The sequence below is a fragment of the Sceloporus undulatus genome, chromosome 3, assembly GCF_019175285.1.
Source record: "Sceloporus undulatus isolate JIND9_A2432 ecotype Alabama chromosome 3, SceUnd_v1.1, whole genome shotgun sequence".
Taxonomy (NCBI): Eukaryota; Metazoa; Chordata; class Lepidosauria; order Squamata; family Phrynosomatidae; genus Sceloporus; species Sceloporus undulatus.
In genome coordinates this window covers 124,904,128-124,920,897 of record NC_056524.1, presented here as the reverse complement: position 1 = coordinate 124,920,897, position 16,770 = coordinate 124,904,128, and the positions used below count along the sequence as shown (strand labels likewise).

At 42.7% G+C, this 16,770-nt stretch overlaps 1 protein-coding gene across 2 annotated transcripts in view; it reads right to left on the bottom strand.

Annotated features, from left to right (window-relative positions):
• Window positions 1-16,770, bottom strand: part of CLDN10 (claudin 10) — a 90,021-nt gene that overhangs the window by 15,883 nt on the left and 57,368 nt on the right. The window contains exon 1 of one of the 2 annotated variants that reach the window (XM_042461002.1): window positions 15,796-16,298. The exons of the other annotated variant lie outside the window; for it this stretch is intronic. Coding sequence (XP_042316936.1) covers window positions 15,796-16,015 — 220 coding nt within the window. The 5' untranslated portion in view covers window positions 16,016-16,298. Of the gene's footprint in view, window positions 1-15,795; window positions 16,299-16,770 lie in introns of those variants that run through there. 2 annotated transcript variants of the gene reach the window in all.

The window sequence follows — 16,770 nt, the reverse complement described above, 5'->3', positions numbered from 1 at the left end:
TCACTTTTCTGCTCCTTTCTCTGTTGCACCTCCTCTGAGTTTTTTTTTTACTGTAAGGTCCTTGAAGGAAAAACTGGGAGGTGATACCCTAAACTGAAACACGCAAGTCAGTGGGCAAAAAGTTTAGGGGGGATAAAAATGGTAAGTACACAGCAATTAAAACAATATGTTGCAATGGAATGCTAAAAAGATGATGATAAAAAAATTTACAAAGCTATCCTAAGCACAAAAAGGCTTGTTCTGGCCTAACAGACACAAGGCTGATATTGCCAATCAGTACTAGGCTTGGGAACTACAAATCCCATAAAAAGGCCAAGCACACAAAATACCACTGCACTGGCAGATAAATTCCTCTGTGCCTCTCAATATGGAATAAAAAGAGATAGCACAGTATGCCCATATGGTTGGGAAGTACACAACAGAGAACAAATTAAAAGGGATAACACAGCGTGCCTATTACAGTTGGGAAATACAAAATAGAGACCAAACGCGTTTCGACTGAATGTCTTCGTCAGTGGTCATAAAGAACTAATATAGCAGCCTTGTAAGGTATATCATGTAATATGAAGGGACATCCAGTCGCTGTAGGCAAATTGTTGGTCCTCTTGGACCTAGTATAATGCCTCGGACTCGGAATTGCAAGCCACATCCACTGTGTTGTTTGTACATTTCAAGTACAGCTTAGATGACTATGAACAAATTTAAAATAGGTTTGGAGAGTGACTGCTGAAGATGTTGAGCCCTTTAAGAGGGTAAGGTAAATATTTCTCCAGTTCTATTTTAGGAAAGAGCAAGGCAATCTTATGAAGATTAGCAATTGCCAAAGTGCAAGATTATTCCTTGTGACCTCATGTGTTCTGCAATTTCAAGGTTTCTTCATGGGTTTCACCTTACTGGTTGTGAATAAGCGGAATGCAACAAAGATGTCAGCAAGTTTATCTGCATGCAAAATGTGGACTGCATCCAGTTAAAATCAAACTCAGTTAAGCTTTGAAGAGGCACAAAAACACACACAAATCAACTAGTCCACCTTAATTCAAGTGAGCAGCATTCCTATTAATAAAGCATGGCAGTTTAGGAACACACAAATTCATGCTATAAAAATTACAACAAAAAGGCAATGCTGACAAAGAAAGAGTACAGGAACAAGGCCAGTGAACATATTGGAAGTCTAAAAGTTGGCTGAATTTTGGAAGTAATTATTACAATATCATTTGAAGAATTCCCTCTGATCATGCACAGGTTCTCTGTGCCTTTCACAGCTGCACAAAAAACAAAAGTTGAAGCAGCCTTGTACATATGGAGAAAGCATCATCTACTTATTTCTGCCCATATTCCATTTACACATGGGTGGCAATGCTAATTTAACTTGCATACCCTCCAAGTGTATGCTTACTTCACTTGCTGTAAACTGAGTTCAAAGTGCAAAAGTAGTTTGCACTCAATTAACTGAGCAGGGGTGGCTTTCATTGTCCCCTTCCTGTCCTAGTCGCAACATCCATGGCCCCTCTACTATACCTACATAGTATGCAAAGGCAGAGTAAGACTGAGAAACACATCCACTTCATTAACTGAGATATACTTGTAATCAGAACTTCAACTGGTCTTTAAGCATATCAGTAGCTTTCAGTCAACTTTTAATAGTACACTCAATCCAGCTAATCAGATTACCCTGAATTTGAGTAGGTGTGTGACCAAATTTATTGTTCCGGATAGACAGCAAAGATATGAAGCATGTGAAGTCCTTGATAGACCACCCAACACGACTCTTGAAGTGAAACAAAGTCACAAGCTATGCAGACCTCAGTTAATATTATGAAATGTAGGCATTTACTTTACAGTTTTCTGTTCTTTTCCGCTGCAGCTTCTTTCTGGGCTGCATTCTTTAGGTACACCTGTACATCAAAACTAGCCCAGAAAGCCATTATTTTTCTGACAGGCCCAATTTATTGGCACTGTTAGTAGCTAATTAACACATTAAGAGTGCTGAAGCATAAAGGTATTTACCCAGAGGTCCTCTCAAGTTTAATTTATGGCCAGATCTCCTAGGCAAAAGGGTAAACATTCACCCCAACCGAAACCACTAGCATCTGCTAAAATCAGCATGGCTGCCATTTCATCAAAGGGTATCACATGCCTTTGGTGGAAAGTAGAGAGGAGGAGAAAGATCAAGGCATAATCAGTTTGCTAAACTGGCACAGATTCACACAGACTGGTAGGATAATAATTAGCATGATGGCCATTCCAGTCCAGCTCCTTGAACTTAGGTATGATCAGGCAAATGCAAAAATTTGTGTGTGTGTGGGGGGGGGGGGAGATTAGCCTTTAAGTGTGTCAAAAGACGACTGGAAAGCAGGAAAGGCATAGTGACCCCATATAAGATAAGAAATGCAGAGCAAAGCAACAATTGTCATGATGTGTTGCATACTGGAGAGCAGGTTGCTTGTGCTGCTTAAAGCTATGTAATAGTCCAAAGTTCGGAAGGCAGCAGGCCTGGAACTGGATGCCTCTATACCAGGCTAAATTGTTGGTTTTAATGTAGGGATGGGATACATGTGGCCCCCCAGGTGATGCTGGACCACAAATCCCATGACCCCTGCCTTTCATTTTGTTTCCAGGTCTGATGGGAGTTGCAGTTACCTGGGCACACACATTCCCCACATCTGCTTTAATATCATGATTGTGAGTGCCTGCATCGCAGGGGGTTGGACTGGATGGCCCTTGTAGTTTCTTCCAACTCTATGATTCTATCTGTATGAAGGAGAGGTGATTAGCATATGCAGATTTCTTTGCTCCAGCAGAATATTTCTCAAAACTGTGACTTCAATGTAACTGTGAAAGGGGCCCTGTTCTGCTTTTGCTTCCTCTATGTCCCACACTGGATCTAGGGATATCAAACATAAGTGAGATGAAATGGTCCATTCCCACAACATTAGTCTGGGTAGCCACACCTGCCCTGCTGCATCTAAACCCACCAGTTCTGATAGGGAAAGGAGCCAATAATGCCAGTAGTTAGCTTCTAAAATACCTCTAGGTGCCACAGGGCATCAATGTGCCTACCAAGATGCCTTGAACACCACCATCCCCAACAGGCAGCATTCGCTCCTCCTCATGGATAGCTACAGGCTCACCCTCCACTCATCACCATCTCAACGACCTGCCACTTGATGTCCAAAATCCTGCCCTAGGGCAAAGGACTTTATTCTCCTCCCCAGCACTGCCAGACAAAGCATCTCAGTTATCTAAGCCACCCTTTCTGCCAGTGATCAAAAGCCAACACCACCCATTCCACTCCCTTCCCCTTGGCTGTAAATGTTGGCAAACTGCAGACTACACACCCTCCTTGTGCCTTGGCATCTGCTACATTAGGTGGAATAGGAGAAAGAGAATGATACTCTGGCATGTCATAACACCTGTGGTCACCCCTACTCTTCTGCCATGAGCATCCTTGCCTAGCCTCAATTTGGGTTCAGTCATTTATGTGGAATTACTGTGTTTTCCCCCCGAACACCCACATACTTTAGCTAACTTGCTCAAATATATTTCCTTCTATTTCTCCATTAATAGAGAAAAAGCACATGTTGTTGAAATTCTGCCTCTTAAAGCTGCAAGGATGCTGCCAGGGAAGGGGAAGTGATGACCAGCTGTCCTAAATGTCAGCACCAATGAGAAGTTTACTGTAATCCACATAAAGATCATTCCTGCATGGAGCCATCTTCCAGTATTTAAAGAAATCGGTCTCTCGAAGAAATGCCTCAATACTGAGTTCTTTTGAAGGCAACAGTAAACCCAAGATTGCCATTACATCCATGAACATTTTCCCAACTCCTCCAGCATGGCTATGAGGTCTATTGTCATGCATTTTATACCCCCCACCCTTTTCCGTAGCATACTCCAAATTTTCAGTACAAGACCGAGAAAGAAACGTTTAAAAATGTATTTTATAAATTTATAGACCTTTTTTAATTTAAAAACTGCATGCTGCACAGTAATAACTAATTTTTTAAAACATGAGGTAACCAGCAACAAGAAAGCACTAAATGCTGAACACACAATTGTGCAAAATGTGAGGCACATATTTCAGTTTGCTAAGGAGACTATGGATTATGAGCCTGGAGACTGGGTTTGAATTCTCCACTTGGCCATGGAAACCCACTGAGTGACCTTAGGCAAGTCAGATTCTCTCAGCCTCAGAGGGAGGCACTGGCAAAACCCCTCCTGAACAAATCTTGCCAAGGGAACCTTGTGATAGGCTTGCCTTAGGGTCACCATAAGTCAGAAACGACCTTAAGGCACACTACCACCATCACCACCACAACAGTTTGCTAAACTGGCATAGAGTCGCGCAGACTGGTAGAATCATAATTAGCCGACCATGTCAAGCCACCTCTGACATTGCATTTGAAGCCTATATTTGCCAAATTACTGTCAGAAGACCCTACTGACACTACAGAGGTTCACACTCAACAGTTAGTCTATGTGCAAATAAAGGACTGCAGACCTTGAGGAAAGGCTACAGAAGACTGCTTCCTATACATAAGGATAACAAAGAGATACAAGATTTCTAGAAAGACCCTAAGGTCAGGAATGCAACCCACGAACCTGGAGATTATGTTTCAGTGGTATTATTTTCCCTCTCTTTGGCAGCCAAAGGGCAGAAATGAATTCTTTAACAACACCTCCAACCTCTAAACCCCACTCTCACTTTGGCTCCAGAGGTGGTGATTTGGTTTCTCAGCAATCACACCCAGCATAAACACAATACCACCGTAGTTCAGAAAGGGTAAAGAGAAGGAGGTGGGGCTGGGAAGCATCTTTTATCACCTCACATTTCCTGTAAGAAACTCACAGGTTATCACGCTTTATCCTTCCAATGACACTTTCAGTAAGTTGAAATAGATAACAGATATGATGCATAGCAACAATAAACTTAGAGGCAGTTGTTTGCACAAAGAACGCAGGCAGAATAGTGAACTGAATTGGCTGAAATGTGTTAATGACATAGTATAGGTCAAACAACATCATAGGATTTGATTTTTTTTCTTTAAAAGTGTTATTTCTTTAAATTTGGTAGCTCATCCATCATGCTTCTAGAGCTGTTTAATATAAAAATCAACCAGAATTAAAGATATCCAAAAGTGGAATCATTATAAAGCCACAAGTAAATTGTTCAAAGCCTTTGTTATTTTGGCTGTCAAGTTTGCTTCACCTTATGGCAACCCTATGAATGAGGGTCCAAGAGTCTCTGCTCAGGCCTTGTAAACTCAGGACCACGGCTTTCTTGATTGAATCAATCCATCTGCAATGTAGTCTTCCTCTTTTCCTACTGCCTTCCACATTATTAAGCATGATTGTCTCTTCCAGAAAATGATGTCATCTCATATGTTAGAAGTTCAGTTTACAGTAGTAATTTTGGCTTCTCTTGAGAGTTTATTTCTTTCTTTGGCAGGCTTTGGTATCCATAGACGTTTTCTCCAGCACCACATTTCAAATGAGTTGTTGTTCTTCTTTTCTTCTTTGTGGTCTCTGTGACTCACATACACTTGTGCAGTGCATAGTTTGGAACCTTCTAGAACAGTGACATCAGTTTTTGGGCAGTAGCTTTGCACATACTTGGCTTATCCCTCACTGTTCCTGCTCATTTGCCGCAGGTCCTTTTTATCCGTTGCATTAGCAACATCTAAGAAACCTCTCTAGTTAGTATGTTTCCAAAAAAAACATTAATAGTATGTATTCTGATCTTGGCTATGCTTAAGACTACTCTTTTAGATACTTCTTGGACTGCCTTATTTTATCAGCGATTTCCTATCAGCTTCCTTTTTTCATTTTCCAACTTTCACAACCATACGTAGAATCAGAAATATTGTAAAATGGATGCTTCTGATTTTGGTATTTAATGATATACCTTAACATTTCAGGATCTTTTCCATTTGCTTTATAGCTACCTTTTGACGTGGTAGTCTTCTTCTGATTACTTGACAACATTTCCCATTTTGATTAATCTCTGAGCAAAGGTGTAAAAAGCTTTGACTATTTAAATGTCCTCACCATTCACTTTTAAGTTATGTAAAACTGCAGTCATTATTTTTGTTTAAGTAATTTTCAGTTGTAGTCCTGTTTTTGTACTTTCTCCTTTAACTTTCATTAGTAGAAGTTCCAAGTCCTTGTTATTTTCTGCTAGTAATATGGTATCATCTGGATATCTCAGTTTCATTTTTGTTTGGTCACAGTTTACCAAAATTTGCAAATCTGGTCATGTTCAGAATGGAAAGAACTGGCGTTCCAGTATCAGTCTGGAAGAATGTGAAACTGACAGATTTTCCTATCCTTAATGGCAACTCTGCACTACAATAGAATTGACATACCTCTATTTATCAAATGGTTAAGGGCAAACTCTGGGTTTTCAAGGTTGGCTGGCAATGGTAGGTGGTGGGGTAACTATAGTGCACCTGCTAAAATTCTCTATTCTACAAAATTATCAAATAACTGAATGCAGTTTTCTTTACATCTAATTACCTAAGCTTACGATGAAAGAGATGGTGCTTCTTTCAGATGCTCACTTCCCTCCCCAAGCTCATGTTTTGGGAAAGACTCTATTTCCCAGGCACTGTTTCCCTTGGAGAATCTATGTTTACCCTGAGGATGAGGTGAAGACCTCTGTATTTTGCCTTTCAAGCTGAGAAAAAATCTGATCAAATAATAACATTGCAAGGGACCTCAGGGTCATTCAGTCTGAAACCTGTGCTGTAGAATTACCCTTTAGCCTTAAAGCATCCTCTGTGCAGCAATAGAAGCCAAAAATATGCTTACACCTGGGAAGAAAGGGAATGGCTAAAAGTTTTAGGTATGTAAAACAATATGCCTTCAAAACCTCTAAATGTCACTCTATTGGATGTCTACAGTAGACCTGTTTAAGATCACTAGACTGGATCTGGGAAAGGTTTGCTGTAACTTCAGTCCTTAACAGATCTTGGAGCAAGATGAGGTAATATAAAGCTATGTCAAGCAGGAGGAAAGTACCTGTCCTCCTTCACCTTCCAAACCTTAGCTTTGTGTATTTCCCAGTTATTGTTGCCAAATGCTCCTCTGCATCCTCTGTTGGTGAGGCAACAGCTGTGCTGGGAGGAGGTGGCTACAGCTCAAATTCAGGGAAAGGCACCTTCATCCTACTTGACGGAGCTCTACATACTTTGTCCTGCTCCAAGATCTGTTAATGATTAACATTATAGAGCCTCTTCACAGATCCACTCTGATAAACCTAGATGTGTTGTACAGAAATATGTACAACAATGATACACGTGTTGTAGCATTACAGAAGGCGAAGTGAGCAATAATACTATCTACCTCCAAAACAGCATCAAAGGCATACCATGGATTGCTCCTTCACTCCACTGTGTTTTGACAATGGATCATTACTGGAAAACACTTATCAGGTGGAGAACTTTAGAGAAAGGGCAAAAACCATATGTAGAAGGTTCCAAGTTATCTCCCTGGAGCCCCAGTTTATTAGGTTTTAAGAAATAGTGGTAGATAATGAAGAAGACCTGTCACAAGCTGCTGGAACACTGTGGTAGTCAAAGAGTACTACTCTAGACCAGTGATTCTCAGCCTTTGACTTAGCAGACATTTTGGACTTCAGTTCTAACTCACCTAACTTTGGACATGCTGGCTGGACCTTCTGGGAAGTCCAAAAATCTGGAGAACCAATGATGAAGAATCACTGTTCCAGATGTCCCAGTGACCTCACTCAAAATCTTGGGTGGTGCCCTGTTGCACATGGTCACCATTCTCTAACATGGTTGTGTCCGTGATGTAGCTCCTTCACGGTAAAGTTATGTATCGCAGCCCATCATGCAGATCTCGTCAATTTTGACCAATTTTTCAGGATGCTAATATGCCACTGGCTGTATCAATCCTAGAATTTATTTATCAGAATTAGAGTACAGTACTAAGTGGCTGAAGATGGTGGTGCCAATGCCCTTCTCATGCTAGGACACATCCAAGCAAAATTGGCCAATGTCCATACTGTACCAGATGGGAAGAAACACCAAAGATACTTAAAAGTTTCTAAAAAAAAAACACACAACAACAACCAAAAAACAGCAGAGGGAACACCAAATTCTGCTAATAGAAATAACAAGTGGATGTGATCCCATGTTTTCCTCCAATGACTTCCAGCAAGTGTACACAACTCTGTCCCTCTCCTTACTCTTTGATTCTCACAACATCCCTTGTGGGAGTCTGGGTTGAGTGAGTGATTGGACCCAGGTCCTCCAATGGGTTTCATGGCTCAGTACAATTAGAACTTGGAAACACTCAAGTCCCAGTCTAATACTGTAGTCTTTAAACCACATCTCACTTCCCTTTGGCATTGCAAAGATAACATTCTAAGGATGCTGTCTACATTTTGAGAAGAAAGTAATAGTAAACCACTATAACATGGAGCTGGAGAAAAGTGGACATAGATTTGTTGTCATGACACAGAAAGGAAACATTGAAGGATTTCTGAAGGATTCCAAAATTCAACCAACAGAATGAGTGGCCTGTTCCCATGGTCTAAAGATGCTTTCAGAGCACACACTCAAGTTATGTTAGACTACAACTTCCATAAGCTCTGGCAACAGCTCAAGGGTCTGGAGCAGAAAAACTGAAAATACAGTTGGCCCTCCTTATCCATGGATTTTTAATACACAGATTCAAGCATCCACGGCTTGAAAATATTTTAAAAAAGTATAAATTTCAAGTATCAAACCTTAATTTTCCCATTTTATATAAAAGACATCATTTTGCTATGCCATTGTATTTAATGGGACTTGAGCATACATGGATTTTGTTATTCACGGGGGTTCTTGGAACCCAACCCCAACGGATAACAAGGGTCCACTGTAAGCAGTTCATTCTTATTGTGCCAAATAAGGCACTGGCTCCTGATGATATGGGAGCCCTAGTGGCACAGAGGTAAAATGCTGGTACTACAGTTACTCTCTCACAAGCCACAAAATTGTGAGTTCAATCCCAACCAGGGACTCCAGGGTAGACTCAGCCTGGCATCCTTCCGAAGTCGCTAAAATGAGTACCCAGCTTGTTGGAGGAATTAGCTTACACATTGCAAACCACTTAGGGAGTGCTTAAGTGCACTGATAAGTGGTATAGAAACGTACTTGCTATTGCTATTGCTAAGCACTATCAAGATGCAAAATATTAGCAAGGCACCTACAAGCTTACTCATGTGCTAAACATTACTTGAAACATGTCTTCTCCAAACATGATTCCCACTGGATGTAAGATCGCAGAAGCCATCTCCTCAATAATATTTAGTGCAATCTGTGTCTTGTTTACTAAAAACCATCAGCACAATCTAATTATGAGGCACAGTCATTTTTCAAAATTATCTTTACATGAGCTGACTCTGAAAAACATTTTACAAATACATTAATTTTTTCACTATTATCTCTTTGAATCCCACGGTTTTGTCTTTTAAATGTGCGTATCATACTTTGTTTTCATCAAACTGTATTTTCATATATTTTGGATCTGTTGGTATATATATATATCTTTCATTTAAGCTCTTGTTTGCATCTATAATATTTTCTTCCAAAAATAACTCACTGGCTATGGCACTAACAAAGACAGTATATAGTTAGAATTATGCAGCAGAACCTGGGTTCAAATCTCTATGCAGCCAGGAAGCTCACTGGGTGATCCTTGACTAGTCATGAGTGCCTTGATTAATCTTCCTTATGGGGCTTCTGCGAGAACAAACGTGCTGGCAGAACTGCGGTGAATACACTATAGTAGATGCAGTTATGAGTTCCTTAGAGGAAAGGCAGACCAAAAAACAAACACATAACTCCATTGCCTATAATAGGAATGGGCAACCTGTGGCTCCCTAGGAATTCTCAGATTCCAACTCCCAGCAGCAGCCCTTGTCAGCATTATCAGTGATAAGTGATTGTGGGAGGTTTAAGGTTCAAGATTAGATGGGATCTGGTGCCTTAGTGTCCAAGATCAGATGGGATGTGGTATTACTGGTAAACTTCAACTTCTATTTGTATCAATAATAGTTCTTCGGGAAGTGCTCCCGATATGGTCCTTTGGAAATGGTAAGGGAAGTATCACATAGTTTTTAGATGCTCTGTTTCAAGTCTGTTCAGTTCTTTCTGTAGAATGGTGGACTGGGTGGTGAGTGTGGGTAGGTGGGAATTTCCACTTACTGCAAATTATCATAGCAGGACTCTAGCTGCAAGTGGACCAAAAGTGGTATTTTAACTTTACAATGGTGCATGTGTGCATCCACACATCCATTTTATGGGCATTTATTAAATGAATGGGAAATGTAGGCCTGGCACAGATGGGCCGTTTGCACTGATATTAGGACTCGATAGGGGGCAGCATCCATATGTGCCAAGCCCTAATATCAGTGCCCTTACATCACAAGGCAGGGCCCCCATCTTGTGACATAAGGGCACCCGAGTGTCCAAATGGCTCTGGGTGGTAGAGTCATCATAGGGCTCCGTCACAGCCCTTATGACGCCTCAAAAAAGGAGCTGCCTAGAGAGGCTCCTTTTGGAGGGTGCACCTGTGCTGCAGCATGCGGATGCTGCAGCACAGATGTGGGGCTTACAGCCACCTGCCTGTACTGCCCCGTACTTTATTGTCGAATTATATGTCCTCTATTGAGCTTGTGCTAAGGAAAGGTTGAAAAAATAAAATAAGATCAGGAACAACAAGACCAACATTAAGCACTGTTATATCCCATTGAATTAATTGCAAACTGAAGTCCTTGCTTAAGCTTCTCTCCTTGAAATAACATGAATATGAAAGATGGCTCTGGGCAGACTGTGCTTCTAGTAAATAATGTTAATAATGGTTTTCTGTCTTTTTAAGACAATCATTGATTTCCCTGAAAAGAGAAGCTAAACGTTTACTTAGATTTTATATAATTTTTATACCTAGGCATTTCCAGAAAGGGAAGAAAAAAAGTACAGTCACTCCTCCTTTTTCGCAGGGGATCTGTTCCGGACCCCCTTGTGAAAACAGAGTTTTGCTTATATTCAAGCCCCATTGGCTTGAACATAGGTGCAGGTGCCCCTTTCATTCCCCCCCCCCCCATTTGTCCTCATGCATACATGAGGGACGCTAGTCTGAAGACCGTGAGAATAGGAGGAAGACTGTATTCTTATTTTAATAATATTTTTACGTTGGCATATTAAAGACAGATTCTGGTTTTCCAGTCAAGCTTCTACAAAAGCTGAGCAGTCATTCAATATTTTAACAGCCAGCCTAGCACTGAGACAATTACTGTATTTTCTGGCGTATAAGACTACTTTTTAGCCCAGGAGAATTTTGTCAAAAGTCGGGGGTCATCTTATATGCCGGGTGTTGTCTTATAGGGCTGAAACTTCTGAGCCGGACTGGAAAATCTGCGGTCACTGGTGGGGGGAGCTCAAAAATGGCAGCAGCCGCATACCCTCCGTATGTGGTGACCATATGAAAGTAACAAGGGCAGTGCTGTACAAGTATGGTAGAAGAAAATCTTGGAGACAGGGAGGGCTGGCAGGCAAGGAGAATCCAAGCAGGCTTTGTATACAACAGGTTTTCCTGCTAAGTACCTGCATGTCATAAGCATTTGAATTAAAATTACCATATTGAAATCAAATCTGATGTTTTTTTAATTTTTATTTGATGTGCGCTGGAAGAGGGGTAGTCTTATACAGCGAGTATATCCCAAACTCTATATTTTAATTGGAAAAGTTGGGGGTCGTCTTATACACCCAGTTGTCTTCTATGCCGGAAAATATGGTAACATACCAGCCTGTTTGTTACTCTTGAAGCCTACATAATTGAAAGAGGATTGTGTTGGAGGGAAGGGGTACCAACCAAAAAACTCTTACACCAAGAAAGAATAAAGTTTTCTCTAATTTTCATTCAGTAGCAGCTGGTGGCTTCCATGTCAGTGTGAGCGATCCAAGGCAATTAACTTGTTTTGGAGATATGGTTCAACATGTTGCATACCTCCTTTAACTATTAGACTGAAATCCAAAGGAAATTCACCACTCACTGACATGGAGGCCACCAGCCACTGGTTCCTAAACCCAATTGTTAGTCTCAACTAGAGTGGTCTTACATTAAATTCCATTGAGTCAATGGGTCTATGCTGGTCAGGACTAACAACTGGACTGAAGCCTAAATGTTTTGACAGCTACAGTCTGACTTTTAATCCAGTACCAGCACCAGATGCTGAGGGGCCCTCCTCAGGTAGGACAACCACAGTGGGTCCCTTTGAATTGTGAGGGGTGGCATTATTACGCACCACTGACAGCACTGAATGGTGGCAATTGCTGAAGCTCCACCTATCCATTGCCCGGAAAGAGAAGACAGTTAGGTTGGTTATAATTGTTTTTTGTTTTATTTATATACCGCTATTCCAAAGATCATAGCGTTGAACAGCAAGTAAGCTAATTAGCAAGTAAGCTAATTTGCCCCCAACAGTCTGGGTACTCATTTTAGCGACCTCAGAAGGATGCAAGCCTGAGTCGAGCTTGGGCCCTTTTGTTGGTCTTGAACTCGCAACCTTGTGGTTATGAGTGAATGGCTGCAGTACAGGCATTTAACCACTGCGCCACCAGGGCTCCTTCTAATTCCATGGTTATTCCCGGGAGACGTCCTCTATAATCACAATGTCATGTGATAATCTTAGCCGTGGTCACCTGACTTTCCCTGGATAATGCCTTTTGAATCCCCCTGATTTCTTATACAAAATGTGGGGTCACCAGGCTCCTTGTTATTGTTGCTCTTTTCTCTTTCCACCCAGAGGGAGGGAGGGCAGGCAAGCAGGCAGGATGGATGGATGACAAAGAAGCACAGTAGCCAAATTGGTCACTTGGCGACAGCAGGGATGAAGTCAGGCAGGGGCAGCTAATGGTGCCACAACTGCTCCTCATCTTCTCCACCATTGCCCATCCATCAAGAAGAGCCATTGGTAATCACCTTCAAGAGCTTCGGCCTGGAACTGTCCTGCCTCTGAGTGTTGTATCGAACCTGGGAGATGTCAGATTATACTGGTCACTGATGCTAAACTTGCTTTCAATACTTTCCTAAAACCAATAGCTGTATTTGCACTAATACCATAAGGCAGTGGTTCCCAAACTTTGGCCCTCCAGATATTTTGAACTTCAGCCCCCAGAATTCCTGACTGCAGGCTAAGCTGGCTATACCTTTTGGGTGTTGAAATCCAAAACCTGAGGACCAAACTTGGGGAATCACTGTCATAGGTAAATTATTTGTTGCCCTTCTGTCTTCTGAATTTTTAGTGAAATACAACACTGAAGAAAACCCTATGAAATTCATGGGTTCACTCTAAGTCGACAGGTGACAAAGGCACGTATACAGACAGCATGCATGTATAAGAATAGTTTAAAGCAATGCTTCTCAAACTTTGGTCCTCCAGATATTTTGAACTTCAATTCCCTGAAGTTCCAGCAGGCTTGGGCAACAATCAGGAATTCTGGGAAAGGAAGTCCAAAACTCTCGGAGGACCAAAGTTTGGGAACCACTGAAAAGTGATGCCAAAAAACAGAAGGTCCAGACTGGTTGCTTCTATCAACTTCAAAAGCATCATCAGGCAAAATGCTGAGCTGGTGCAGAGCCATAAAGAAAATAGGGACAATGCAGAGCCATGTACTGTACATGGAACTGAGAAACGGTTTGCCCCAGCTTGCCTAGTTCTATTGTACAATGAGTGAGGCTAGAGGGAAATCAGCCAAATACTCTTTACTGGCCTCTTCCCAAAGTGGCCCAGCATAGGGACTAAATGGACCTGTGCTGAAGAGGGATCAGAAAGCAGCCAATAAACCAGGAATTACAATAGACCCGTGGGTGGGTAAGTTACCCTTGACAAATCAAATCTTGCACAGGTTGGAGGGTGGGGAGAGTTGTAGCAAAAGAGGTAACTGGGCAGGAAGATCTGTGGTCTTTTTCAGCTGTGGATTTCCACCCCTTTTCTAATTCCTCCCACTCTATCTGCATACACATAAAGAGGAAAGAGGCAGATGCAAAGTTACTTGGCAAGGATCATATCCGGGACTCTGTCTTAGAGGTACCGGCATGGATCGCTTTCAATACGTGGACATTCAGAGAGACTAGTCGACAGGGCTGTCAAATGCCATATCTCAGAAAATCAGCATTTACAATTCCCAATGTTACTTTGTTTATCCATCCCATTAGGAAGAGAATAAAAAGACACACACCTACACACCTGTTTCAACAGCCAGCCAAGTGCTTTTGGAGAAAATGCAGTCTTATAGCCAAGGCATTTGAATATTCTCAAAAAGCAATCTAAGAACCAACTTAATACATATGTACTGTGATGTATGGATTTCCAGAAATGTTTTGTTTTATATAAAGAAATTGTGATCATAAGACAGAGCTGCATTTAAAACAAAGCAGCCTCAAAAAGTGCACAAAGTTCTATTGTCAGAAAGCAAAACTTGAGAAGTACAATAGGAATATAATTAGAACAAGAGACGGGGGAAATTTTGACCTGGCTGGGTGAATTTTGTAAACGCAGCCTGTATATGCATTTCAAACCAAATTCCTCCCTATTAAAGAATAAAATACAAATCCAAGCAGTAAATAATTATGCCCAAAAAAGACAAAACAATTTCAGCAATCAAACAGAAAATGTAAGGAATGATATCTTAACACTTCTGAACCAATGTTCATTAAAAGTTTCTCACTAAGCCCTGACAAATTTTAGATACTGTTAAACTCCTGGAGAGGCCCTGTGGTGTAGTGGTTTGAGTGCTGGACTATGACTCTGGAGATCAGACACAACAACAACAACAACAACAACAACAAACTAGGTGCAAAATACATTGGCATATCTATTCCCCTTCCCACAGGGTTATGTTACTTGCCCCCATGATCTTTCCTAAGCATATAGAGAAATCTTGGAGCACCTTTGACTGCCAACGTCTTTCTTTCAGTGAGTCTCAAAGGTGCTCCAAGATCTCTCTACATATTGATTCTACAGATGAACACAGCTATATCTTTGGAATCTTTCCTATGTATAGAATTCAAAGCTACTGCACTGTTAGTCTGCAGAATCAGTATGTCGAGAGATCTTGGAGCACCTTTGAGACTAAAGAAAGAAGTTGGCAGCATGAGGTTTTGTAGACTTCAGTCTACTTCCTCAGATGTATCATGCTACCACGTCTTTCCTTCAGTCAGCCTCAAAGGTGCAATGAGATCTTTCCTGAGCATACTTTACTTGGGAAGAAGCCCTGCAGAGTAAGTGGGAGGCCAAGTGCCTTTCTTCTTTTTCTCCTTGATGGTGGGGAGCTGTCCATGGCTGTTTCTCTCTCCACCACTCAAGTCTGAAGGACCTCAAGGGTCTCCTTGGACCAGGGGAGGCAGATGGGTCCTCACTGCAAAATGGAGGGCTTTCCAGAACAATGGAGGACACTGAAGGACCTCAAGGGTCCCCTTGGACCAGGGGGGCCAGATGGGTCCTCACTGCAAAATGGAGGGCATTCCAGAACAATGGAGGACACTCAAGTCTGAAGGACCTCAAGGGTCCCCGTGGACCAGGGGGGGGCAAAAGAGGGAAAACCGCCCCCCCAAACCCCCCCCCTGAAACCCCTCCTAGAATTATGAAGCCCTGCTTCTGAGCTCTGCTCTTCAGGGAGGAGGTTTTGGGGTCCGTCCTGCAAGGGAGGACCTTCCTTCCCCTGCCTTTGAGTGGAGAGAGCCCAGAGGAGGAGAAGGAGAGCAAGATCAAGAAGATCCAGAGACCGTCGAGGGCCAGCATGGAGGGGAAGTCCTTGCAGTTGGAGACGCCGGTGGAGTCGGTGACGCAGGTCTTCCAGAGGTTGGACCAGAAGGTGGCCGTGGTGATGACCGTCCCGTCGAGGGAGGAGACCTTCCAGTAGTCGGTGGGCAGCGTGGAGGAGACCAGCACCCAGCCTCCCAGGCACAGCAGCAGGGCCATCAGCTCCGCAGACAGGCTGGCCATGGCACGCCACTAGGCAAGCTCCCTCTGGCCAGCAGCAGCAGCCCAGCACACCTGAGCGCAGGGAAGGCAGGTAAGGCAGGCAGGGAAGCAGCATCCTCTGGAGCAACAGCAGCAGGAGCAGCAGGAGGAGGAGCCCACGGGCCCCAGCCCAGCCTCTGGAGTTGCCTCCCAGGGAGGGCAGGGGAAGGGGAACCAGGGACCTCCTCCTCCTCCTCCCCAAGGAGGACACCAGGGAGGACCTTCAGGATTAAGGAAGACAGGATCCATTCAAAGCCTCCAAACTTCCCTGGGAAGATCAGCCCAGGCTTCTCAGTCACACCCCAAAGGGAGGGCATTGTGACATCCCTCCTGGACAGGAGGCTGAAGTGGAGGACACTCAAGAACAATGGAGGACATGACCCACTCAAAGCCTCCAAACACTCCTAGAAAGATCACCCCAAGCTTTTCAGTCACACCCCAAAGGGAGGACCTTTCGGAATCCCTCCTGGACAGGAGGCAGACATGAAAGACACTCAAGGATGATGGAGGACATCAACTCATAGACTTGGAAGAGACCACAAAAGCCTTCCAGTCCAGTTCAGATCAAAACTCAAAACACTCCTAGAAATATAAATTCAAGCTTAGTAATGCTCCAAAGGGAGGACCTTTTGGAATCCCTCCTGGGGAGAAGGCTGAAATGGAGGACACTCAAGGACAATGGAGGACATGACCTTTCTTGCCACACCTTTTTTGGCATCTTTATTTTTGAGCACAGT